The sequence below is a fragment of the Sinocyclocheilus rhinocerous genome, unplaced genomic scaffold (assembly GCF_001515625.1).
Source record: "Sinocyclocheilus rhinocerous isolate Xijiao unplaced genomic scaffold, SAMN03320098_v1.1 scaffold708, whole genome shotgun sequence".
Taxonomy (NCBI): domain Eukaryota; kingdom Metazoa; phylum Chordata; class Actinopteri; order Cypriniformes; family Cyprinidae; genus Sinocyclocheilus; species Sinocyclocheilus rhinocerous.
In genome coordinates this window covers 1,544,072-1,556,306 of record NW_015635523.1, presented here as the reverse complement: position 1 = coordinate 1,556,306, position 12,235 = coordinate 1,544,072, and the positions used below count along the sequence as shown (strand labels likewise).

Here is a 12,235-nt window from a genome sequence, read left to right as displayed (position 1 = left end):
ATAAATATATTTAATATATAAACATAACATATTTTTCTTAAATATATACATGCATGTGTTTGTATTCATATATACATAATAAATATACACAGTATACACACATTATGTAAACAAAAACTTTTATTTTGGATGCGATTAATCGTTTGACAGCACTAGTATAATATAAATACACACGTTTTTTTTTTTAAGAATAAGAATTTAAGAAAAATGTTATGTTTATATATTAAATATATTTATGTATAATATAAATTATATGAATATAAATATATACCATGTAAATACATGTAAATAGTTTTATAATATATACTGTATGTGTGTGTCTTTATAAAGTATATACATAATAAATATACACAGTACACACACATATATATAAAAAAAAAACTTTTGTTTTGGATACGATTAATCGCGATTAATCGTTGCCCAGCACTAATTATTATTGTTGTTGTTATTTCAGTTATTCATTAAATCAAGATTATAAAATCCAAAAAAAATTCAACATATAAAATATATGTAAATAGTATTTAGTTCTTAATATATATGCAATATACATGTAAATATATTTTGTTTAACATATAATAGACACCGTTTTGATCTTTTCATCTGCATTTATGTGAATGAACAGTGCAGCAGTGTGTGGGAAAATGTCTCAACTAAGGTGGCTTGTCATGTGCTGGTTGTTTTCAGTGTGTATGACATATCCAGCAATTTTTGTGTTAATATTACATCCACATAGGTGCCATGTTCTCTCGCCCTTGTGAGTGTAGCTGCTTGAGTGGGCACTGCGACGTGTGTGAATGTCAGGGCTGACCACCTGTCACTTGATGGTCTGTCTGTTGAAAGGTGGGAAAATTAATTTGACAGCATCTTATGACATTTTCAACAGTATTATACAAGGGTTTATCTCGGTGACGTGGTATCACAGCTTGCTGGCATTTGGCAGTGACACATGGCATACAACTCACACACACACATCCTGAGGCTGTCATCATTTCAGGCATTGACAGTGATAAGTAGTGTTTGTCATCATGTTAAAAGTGTGATGGAAAACGCACAACACTTTTGGGAATTAGAAATGGCTGACATTTTCTCACTGGCTGATTTAGCTACTTTTTAACTGACTTCTCTCACACATTTCAAGTCTACATTATTCATGTGTTTTAATTCTATCCTAATTATAATTCTGTCCTCCAATTGGCATTTTTAGCTATGGAACACTACACTAGTTTACTATTTATAGAGTACGAGGCTGGCTAAGTGTACCTTGTATTTTTATCTTTTTTTTTTTTTTTTTTTTACAATTGCATGCTACATTGGTATCACATGACATCAACATATTGCATGTGAATGGTGTCCAGTTATCATCTATTTATAAAATAGGTTATTTTGCATTTTCAACCTACAGTTTTGTTAAAGTATAGTTTTGGTACTGATCAAATGATTTAATTGTTGATGCAGTACAGTACATTACATCATATTTGACTTCATTAGAGGTTTTCCGTGAATAATTACTTAAATTTCGATCACTTGGCTTTAGGGGATGTAAAATCTAGCACATGAGTCATGTTGACTGCTTTTATGATTATTTTTGAAGAATATCCTGACCATTCTTTTCCATACACAGAAAGTCAAAAAGTATTCCTTTACTATCATTCTTTTACCATACATTCACGTTCTGTTCAAACCCATTAGTAGAGCTTGATGTTGTTTGTGTGCCCTTCAGGTGGGATATAAAATGTCACAAGAATTTAATTGGAATGTGGGAGGAGAGAAACTTGCTTAATTGTAGGTTCAGATGAATTGAACGCTTCATAGGGATTGTTAATTATACAAAATGCTGTATGATTAACTGGCATTTAGACACTTAGAATGCCTACACAACCACACATTCTGAACAAATCACTAAAGCCTTCATCATCAACCTCCAGTGTGTTTTATTAATTTTCATCTAAGCTCACCCCCAGATGGGAGACACTATGTGAGGGAGGATTACTAAAGCAGAATGAATAACCACACAGCTAAAAAACTGAATCCTAAACAAATATTAAGCACTGGTAATGCTTCTGTGAAGATAAATGGGCTTTTCCCCCCTGAGCTGTACTGCGCGCTAGTAGCCAGTAGGTGGGGTTAATGTACACTGGTTGAGCAGAAACTCAGTACAGCACTCTGGGATTGATTCTGATGTAGCTGGATGGTTTAACTTAAGCAGTTAAGCATCAGTTGCTGAGCATAAAGCCCCTTGTTTTGATTAAATGTGACTAGGTTGGTTATAAATAGAAATCTTATTGAATTAATGAGGCTCAGTGACCCACAAGCTACAGGCTATAGCTCTGCTATTCCTTGTTTTGTGTCTGCTGTTGAATTATGGATTACAAAATTTTATTTACTTTTGTTTAGTACATTCTTAAAATGCAAATAACGGACAATCTGCTGCATTAATTATCTTTTGAAATGCCTGCTACACAGGGTGCATGTTTGTATTTATTAATTATTATAATTAATAATTATATTAATTATTATTAATTGATTTATTTTTAAATTTCAATAAATTTCATTTATTTCAAATGCAGTTTTGCCTCTAAAGCTGATACTAACTAAAAACAGTTAAAAAAAGAATAATAGTATTATTATTAATAATAATAATATTCATATTTAAAATGTATATTATTGTCTATACATTTCATTCATTAATTTAAATAATTTCATTTAATTCTCAATTATTATAATTAATAATTATAATAATTATAAATTTTTATTAATTAATGTTTTTAATCATTTCAAATGCAGTTTTGCCTCTGAAGTTGTTACTAAAAATAGCTTTTTTTAAATAATAATATTAATATGAATAATATGCTTATTTAAAAATTCTATTATTATTTATACATTATTTCAAATGGAGTTTTACCTCTAAAGCTGTTGCTGAAAAAATTTTAATTTAATAATAATAATTATTATTGCATATATAATAATAATAATGTTATTAAAATAGAAGCTATTGTTCAACAGCAACTTCAGAAGCACAACTGCATTTAAATTAGTTTATAATAAGAATTTTTACAAATATTTATTTTGGTTTCTTTAGTAAAAATAACACACATCAGTTAAATTCTTAATCAAGTTTTACTAGTTCAGTTTAACTATTCCACACTTTGGAGAAACTTTAGCCAATTCTCACTATTAACTAGTTGCTTATTAGAATGCATATTAATAGCATATTGGCTGTTTATTAGTAATTATAAAGCACAGCTATTAATAAGCAGCAAATTAGGAGTTTATTGAGGCAAAAGTCGTGGTTAATAGTTGCTGGGTAATGTTCTGCTGTGTAGTCCACACAATTCAAGGCTCTGAAAAAGTCTGCATTGCAGGCACAAAGGTGGTGCTCGTGAGCGTCCTTCTGAGATTAAAATGACAAATGGGACACTCTTTGGGCGTTTCGACTTCTCTGACGTACAAAAGCAAAGGCCATAAGACTGCAGGTCCATTAATGGGACAGGGCCATTAATGTGCCAGTTTGCTGCATTGCTTGGTAACCTTAAAAAGCAAAGAGTCTGGCTAATGCATTGCATTGTATTGGCTAATGCAACGTTGGTTTCTTTTATAATATTGACATTGCTGCTGCTTTATTAAGAGTGTACCACTCTGCGTGTGATTTTTCAAATACTAAGCAGGTTTTAGAACACTTATTAGTTCAATTTGTACTGTTTATGCATTTCTGTCTGCCTTCAGGCTATGTGGCTTATATCTCTGCATAGCTATGAGCTTTTCGTGAACTTTGAGCTTGCTGCAAGAGATCATTTGAATGATTTTATCATGTTGAAAAAGTGCAGCTGTCAGTTAGACATCCGTCTGTCTGATTGAGGGGTTTGGGGTGAAGGCAGCTCTGTCCCCAGCTGTTCAGGGTTTGATTGCTTCTGCCTTGAGCAGAGATGCCGTCAAGACACACCGCCTGTTAAATCATCAATTGACAGAGCTTTCTCACATACACACAAACACACTCGTCTACCGCTCTTTCTTGTCTTATTCCCTCTTGTGCTCCATCTCTCCGTCTTCCTGTTGTTGCCTAACTAAAACATGTCTAGCGTCTACAAGTAGCCAGCTTTCTCTCTCATGCACCCTCTCTCTCTCTCTGACGCGCACACACACACAGAGCCCTCTCACTGGCTCTCTAACTGTCGAGAGCACACTGCTCAGATACCGCCCAGAGTAGTGCCGCTCACCACAACTGCGTCCTCTGCTGCTGCCGCCCGCACCCGAGCGCAAACTCAGAGACAGGGAGGTGAAACACAGGGCGAGAGGAGGAGAGGAACACGCATTGGGGATGACGGCTTACCTGAGCAAGCAGCAGAGCTGCTGTGTGGAGATGCATGGCCGTGTGGGTGATCGTGGAGAGGGCGAGGCGCCCTGCTCTTGCAGCTGGCAGCACGAACCTCAGCACGGATACAACTACCAGCCCTCGCCGTCCATGTCCACCCTGCCCCGGCAGAGGGCCAAACTCACGGCTTCACGCTCCGAGAGCTCCTGGAGGAGTCCCAGCCGCAGCGCACTCCGAGCCAAAGGGGGGAGCTGCGATCTGTGGAGAGAGTGTGGCTGCCATCCGCACCGCTGGCATGAGCCGTACCAGGTAACCGCTGCCATCTGGGCTAGGTACCAGGAAGGTGAGGGGACAGGTGTATTGTGGGAGGTCGGATATGAGGGCTAGAAGTAGTGAGCAAAGTTGGGTTAAGTTGTTAAGGATTTGAAAAATCTTTGTAAAGTTGTGATTTTCGGGACTGAAAAACAAGTCTTAGAAAATCATAGACTTAAATTCATAGAATTTAATGTTTGGGGTCAGTATGGACAGGATTAAATTACATTGTGTAATATAGTAAAATAAAAAGTTATTTTAAACTTTAATAATATTTCACAATAAAAGTTATGTACTTTCATCAAATAGATGCAGCCTTCTGTCAAAAACATTAAAATATCTTAAAGACCCCAAACTTTTGAACGGTGTATGTTTAATCTTTATCCAGTAATCACAAACAACTGAAAAAGTCTTGGAAACTATAAAATGATAGCTGGATCGAAAATATTCTGCTTTTTAATGAAGGTGGTTGTGGAATATTTGGTATCAGAGTTTTTTTTAAAGTGGAATGGTTGTTGTATATGTTGCTGTAGCTGTAAGGAAGTGTGTTCTTCTAAGTGCGTTTTGCTCTTCTATAAGCACATATTACCATTGGAGCCCCTGTTCTGACATGCTTGTTGTTTTTGTCGCTGTGTGTGCTGATATCACTTTGTATCGCATGAACAGTTCTACACAACATGGCTCTCAGATCACAAATACTACAGCAGTGATGATAACGTAATCTGTTTGTTCATGAGCGAGAGAGATCCAGCTAAACGCCCTAAATCAGGCCAATGCATCACACCCCATGAGTGCACTAACACAGCTGGACGCTGCACTCTGAAGACCCTCTGTTTGTGTGTGTGTGTGTGCGCGCGCACTCTCCTCTTGCAGTACTGATCTGTGTTTAAACTCCAGGATTATCTAGTTAAGCAGAAGTGGAGCTCTCATTTGGTACTTCCTGCGTTACAGCTAAAGTCATTCAGTGCATGTAACACATATTTTGTGTTTTTGTCTTAATATACAGTACAGTACATAAATAGCATTGCAGGATTGTTCTACCTGCTGATTGGTAGATTATCATTTCATTTGTTTTGACCCATTTCTCAGCTGAAGAGTGTGTCAGTACCAGTATAGATGGAATTTAACACTGAAATAAGGAAATTGGTCAAGTGATTGATAATGTGATGGCAGACAGAGGAAGGCTTGGGAGAAATGACCATGTGGCTTCACATCCATCACCTGTCTCTACATGAAAACACCTCCACACTTCTCATCTCTGGTGGTCCGGTGTGATGTATATGGCTAAGGGGATGCTATGTGCAAGCTGAGAGTGGTTTTCAATCACAATTCAGCTCAAACCATTGACTGGACAAGGTTAGAGCTCTCTGATCATCTTTCAGTCCGGAGAAGGTCATCATTAGCATCTATTAGCCAATTGTCTCACTGTAGGACCAATGGCAAACTAATGTATATCTTTCAACAGTTAAATCTGGTTTATTAATTTGTATGTTTGTTTATGTATACCAGCGCACACTAATTTGTATATTAATATATTTTTAAAAATACCTGTACATTAATGGCATTTTTTCCTAATAATATTTGTGATTTAATCTCAAGAAATTAGATTAGCTTTAATCATATAAATGCTCAAACATACAGTAAAAATCAGTAAAACTAAAATAATACTATTGAAAAGACTTATTCTTATGATGACAAAGCTGAATTTTCAGCAGACATTACTTCAGTTTTCAGTGTCACTTGAACCTTCAGAAATCATTCTAATATGCTGATTTTTAAACATTTCTTATTATTATCAATGTTGAAAATCGTTGTACTGCTTTTACTGTCTTTACTGTCACTTTTTATTAATTTAATGCATCCAGGCTGAATAAAAATATTAAAAGTTTCATTAAAAATAATTACATTTTAAATTGAAAACCCTAACATATTTATTGGTGTGTTTATATATGCATCTTGGTAATATCTTTACCAGCCCTCTGTAGTCTGCTGCTCTTGGTTACTTCTTTGAGTTGCTGTCTCTATGGTGTTCAACTCTTAAGGCTGTTGTTGTTGACTTTTTCTTCTTGTGCATTATTGACGGTGGTGTGGTAGCTCTATGTATAGTTTCTGTGGCCTGAATTATTGAGAGCCGTAAAGTGGGACAAGAGCAGAGGCACTGAATGCCATTGCAGGACCTCTTTAAGCAGCACATAACACATCTGCAGACCAATCATTATTTATCATCATCTTTAACACTGGATAAGCACAGCGTTAACTATGTAATTTGCAGTCACTTTCTCTACTGCAGTATATAATACTATTTGTTGTCACACTATTTTCCAAAGGCAAAATGACCAGTATACTGTAGATATTTATCTTCATTCAGTTCTATTTTTAAATGCTCCTGACTAGCCCTTTTGTTTCACTAAAGGATATTTTCATCTGGTAATTTGATATAGTGCAAATTGAATTAGGAATATTTGAGGAGTAGTTTAACTGAAGTTCATATTCATACCTCTTGCAATTTTATTCAGTTCTCACAGATAAGGTGAATTGCTATCATTGATAAGGACAACCGTAGTTATTCCATTGTGCTTATTAACACACAATTAACCTTAGCGTCGATGGGGCTCCTAGATACGCCACAATGTATTAAACATGTTTTGCCTGAATTTTTGAGGCGATAAGCCTGTTTCAATCTCATAAACATGTGCACGACACAAAGTTAAACAAGTCTCAAAAGACCCCCACTAGCTAGAAAAGTATTAGAGAAGTCTGACGTGATGTTTTAAGTTACATAAAGTGGCATAAACTCCGAGTTTAAACCCAAGCACTTTCTTGATCTTGTATTACCCTGCACCTTACCTGCCCTAAAAAATGCTGATGTGTTGAAAACAGACACTTCTCTGTACCAACTCTACAGAGACATGAAGATGCTTGAAGCAGAAAGTCTGCCCCAGTTTGGCTCCACAATAAGCCCTTAAGATGTTTGTGTTCGTGCTCTCTTTACCAAACACTGCAGAGCTGGTCTGCCCTACACCACACCACACACACACACACACACACACACACACTTTTCATATTAAATGTGGATTCAGACAGCATCTTATTTCTTTCTTTCATCTTTAGCCTTAAAAACACCATGGTGTACTACATATGCTGTTCCATTCTATACCATGCTGTAACATTTTTAATGTGCACACATACATTTATTTTTATATTTATTTTATGTTGATTGAGAGCTGTGTGTGCAGTTGATTATGTAATGCCATCACCTCTGTGCTCAGCTGGGCCACGTGAGCACTGGCTGGCTGAAAGAGGCTGGTCGTGCTCTGCATCAGTGCATTTGCAAGCACTTCCACACAGATAACGCTGGAAAAACAGGCAACAGCCACTTCAGCCGATTGTGTCTAGAGAGAGAATTAATGAACACATCAACAAAGAGTCTGTGTGCCTGTTGAAGCGCTTTTTCTACCCAGATTTATTCAAATTTGTTAAATTTTGTCCAGCTAGGGTTTTAACTGAGTACTTGCTATTTTGCAATGTGCATTTACATTGAGAATAGATGCTGTCTGTGTACATTGAGCTTTTATGTTTTCTGTATATTAATGCTTTGGTCCCCTCTTATTGTCTTTCCTCTTGTCAGTTTCCTACAATCTAGATCTCATTAGCTCTAGAATTGAGATGAAGCGACTTGTTAGTCCAGCAACCCACTTCCCTTGCTGCAGCATTGCCATTTTAGTTTTCTTTAAAGTCAAACTAAGCAATGAATAAACCCATTTTAGGTGGAAATATCCAAGTTTGTATGTTTCAGCCCCTACTATCTCATTTCAATCAAGATATCGCCATGATATTACAATCTGTATATAGATCACTGTACAATGATACCACCACAGTGCTGTTTTGTATCGATTACTTCCTGAAAGAACAAAATAAGTACTACCTAATACTATCAGGTAATCTTAAATTACTCTGAACCATATTCAGTTTCAGTGTGAGGTCACCAAATACTCCAAATCCTAATAAAGACAAAATGACTCATAATTTCTTGATGTCATCTTTGATCTTCAGTGATAATCAGTTAAGGTACCCGAATTAAGTTTTAGATGTGCTGTTTTTATGTTTATCTCTGCGGAAAAGTTCATAGACACCCACATTCATAGAGTTAATATCACACTGTCTGACAGAGTGCTGATGAACTTGTGGGTGTCTGATGTTAATCTAAAATAAATCTGCATATTATTTGCATATTGATGAATGCGGTCGTATTTATTTATACCACCTAGCAGGAGCATGTAATGTTTTAACAATGACAGATTCAAATTAAAATATGGATTTAGCGTTATAGAGCTCAGAATATTAACATAATATTCTTGATAATTTAATAGAAACTGAAATATGCAATATGCAAGAGCTTTCTTCACGCTTATGACTAGTAGTTTAGCAATGTCATCGTAGTTGAAAATTGAACTCATCTTTCTGAGTGTATGTGTCTCAGAGGACGGCCTCTTTATGACTCACTTTCTGAAATGGCCAATATTGCTCTTTGTCATCCAGGGACACATTAAACTTCGCTTTTGCTCATTTACGTTCTGTTTGCTTTTTTATTTTCAACCATTAAACTGTCATATTTTGAGATAACGCTGCAATTATCTCTTTTAATCTCTTTAATGTTTGGCTGCCATGCCATGATGGACCTCATCAGTAGATAATAGCTTCAGCTAGATGGCACATTTTTGTTGTTGATCCCACCATGTCATTCATTACAAAAGCACCTTGTGTGGGAGATGCCCGCAGTGTGTACTTAACCCTATAAAGCCTACTGTATCATATTTGATATGCAAATGCCTTTACATTATCAACATGATCAAAACTTTGCTGGAAAAAAAAACAGTTCTCAACTTTTGGAAGATTTTAGCATGGTAATGGGTATGACAATGTTAATGTATTTGGTTCTGAATGTTAATGTATTTTGGTTCTGAGAATTGATCTGCTACACTGCTGCTGTTGGTTATTGCTGCTGTTGTTGATTATTACCGCCAATTCATACGCCGATAAGGTGCTGTGAGTATTTAAGACATACTGCTGCTGCACAAATAGCATATAAAATAACCCGTAGCAGATCTATTCAGGTGGAGCTGGGGAGTTGGAGGGTTTCAGAAGAACTCTGAAAGTGCGCTGCATGCTGCTCTAGTGAATGCTAACCAGCCATTTAATAATAATAATAATAATAATACATTTTATTTATAAAGCTTTTATAAAAGCTTTTTATAAAACTTTACATTTTAAAGAAAATCTCAAAGTGCTACAAAAGACTCAAAATAAAATAAAGCAATTAGAGAAATTAAGAAATTAAGTTAAAATCACTAACTAAAATTAACACAAAAATTTAAACACAAAAAGAAATTTAAACATTGAAAAACTTTTTAAAAAGGTAAGTTTTTAGGTCCTTTTTAAAACCATAAGTCGTTTGTGGAGCCCTCAGATGTTCAGGGAGGGCATTCCACAGGCGAGAGGCGGCGGTGCAGAAGGCTCTGTCCCCAATGGTGCGGGTCTTAGTCATTGGGGGATGGAGCCGATGAGTGTTTGTGCAGCGGAGAGAACGTGCTGAGATCTGTGGAGTAAGGAGTTCTTTAAGGTAAGTTGGGGCATTGCCATGGATGCACTGATGTGTGAGGAGGGAGACTGGTGGATGATTTGGTCTGATGAGAGGAACCAATGAAGATGGCTTCTGTCTTTGAGCTGTTCAGCTGGAGAAAGTTCTGATTCATCCACGCCCTAATCTCCTCCAAACAGGCAGTGAGTGTGGGTAGAGTTGTTGATAATGATGACGACGACGATGTTGATGAGTGAGTATCAGTTTTCGTGTATAATTGTGTATCATCAGTGTAGCAATGGAAAGAAATTCCCAAGCGACTGATGACTTTGCCGAGGGGGAGCATGTAAAGAATGAATAAGATAGGTCCGAGAACTGAGCCCTGTGGAACCCCGCACCCAGCCACATGTGAACGGGACCTTCCCAATTAAATGTAAAGTAAGCTCATTGACTGCATATGCAACATGAACCAATCAGCTTGTGCCAAGTAGTTTAACACTGTGAACATCATAGTTTGCGTTAAGGACTTACTTGCCAGAACTTGGCATTGGTACACAATTTCCTACATTATGTCATCTGATTGATGATTATACTTTTTAGCAAGTAAACAGGCTTTTAGTATCATTCTAAAAATGTCCACCTTCAGGTTGTGGTATATGTGTCTTTTTGATGTCAAATCTTTACTGATATTTATAAACTGTAAGAATAAATGTATATGTTTTGCTCCACACAATAATAAACTACAGAGCTTTGATCATAAACCTAAGCATTGAAATATCATCTTACTACTGTAAGACATATTATTGGGCGATATAGAGTGACAACTAATATTTATATACATTTTATGTCTATTGTACTGTTTTGAAGATCTCGTTGATTTACATTACAAGCTATCAGAATTTCTTCTTACATTTTGGTCATTCAAATATCAGCAACTGCACAAATTGGCATATTTTTGCTCCGTTTTTTCTTTCCTCCTCGAGTATGAGCTCCATATTCTCCTATATCATACCATATAAGCTATAAAAGCCTAATGCTTGAAATATGATACTCAATTTAGTCTGAAGGTTCAATAAACTGTTCCATTTAAAATATATATATATTGACTATTATTTCATATGTCAGGCTTTACAGGGTAAAACAAACACAAAATGTTTAGTATGAACTCAAGCTGACTTTATATTTCAAACCTCAGTGGCAAAGATTTTAATGTGTTTTTTCCTTTTTGCCATGTGCTTTCCAACACATCTCTCTGGTTCTCCGATCCCTCGGTGATTGAGGCTGTAGCTCTCAAGGCGGAGGATGTATTAATGTAATTAGCGGCAGTGCGCAGTAAGTAGGGACAGCCTCAATCTCTGCTGTCGATCGATCTTCAGTTGCCGGCTGCATCTCCCTGGCGATTTGTGTAGTAGGCCATCTCTGAATGTTAATGCGTCTGTGATAAGCCTCACAGCCTCCAGCTGAATGAGTTTGTGTTGTGTGCTAGCCCACCTTTCATTACTTGTTAAATGTTGTGTGCCTCTAGTGGCACCTAGGGTTGTAACAATATTTTAAACACGGTTTGAACGTGCACGGTTATCATACCATAAACATTTTCATATCTACGGTTAAAAAAAAATGAATGAAAAAAATCTCACCAGCACATATGCTCCTTATTTCCGCTCGGCTGCTTCACTGCATTCACTTGGCTGCTTACACGCATGTGCAGAGGAGAGAATGACAGAGACAGAGATAATATCTAATCTCCATCCCCGCCGAAAAAAAAGTTAAAATCTGCAGTATGGGAATACTTCGGATATAAAAAAAAACAAACGCGGGGTTGTCCTTGAGGACGGATCCAATCTACAAAAAATGTGGACGCAAAGTGGCTGCAAAAGCAGGCAATAAATCCAACATCTTCGCTCATATTCGTGGACACCATCCCTCCGTGCAGATGAAGGTGTCGCATTAATAACAAGTTATAAGTTAAGACCGTATGATTTCCGTGATGCAGAGGGAATCCCTGTGCAGTCGTGAACATGGAATTTACAGTATAA

The 12,235-nt window shown here is 36.5% G+C and overlaps 1 protein-coding gene across 19 annotated transcripts in view; it reads left to right on the top strand.

Annotated features, from left to right (window-relative positions):
* Nucleotides 1-12,235, top strand: part of LOC107747009 (disks large homolog 2-like) — a 115,816-nt gene that overhangs the window by 22,515 nt on the left and 81,066 nt on the right. For 10 of the 19 annotated variants that reach the window (XM_016561409.1, XM_016561403.1, XM_016561406.1 and 7 more), the window contains exon 1: nucleotides 4,171-4,618. The exons of 2 other annotated variants lie outside the window; for them this stretch is intronic. In XM_016561409.1, the coding sequence (XP_016416895.1) occupies nucleotides 4,316-4,618 (303 nt within the window). In that variant the 5' untranslated portion in view covers nucleotides 4,171-4,315. Of the gene's footprint in view, nucleotides 1-4,168; nucleotides 4,619-12,235 lie in introns of those variants that run through there. 7 more of the 19 variants (XM_016561410.1, XM_016561413.1, XM_016561412.1 and 4 more) reach the window with 2 other exon arrangements.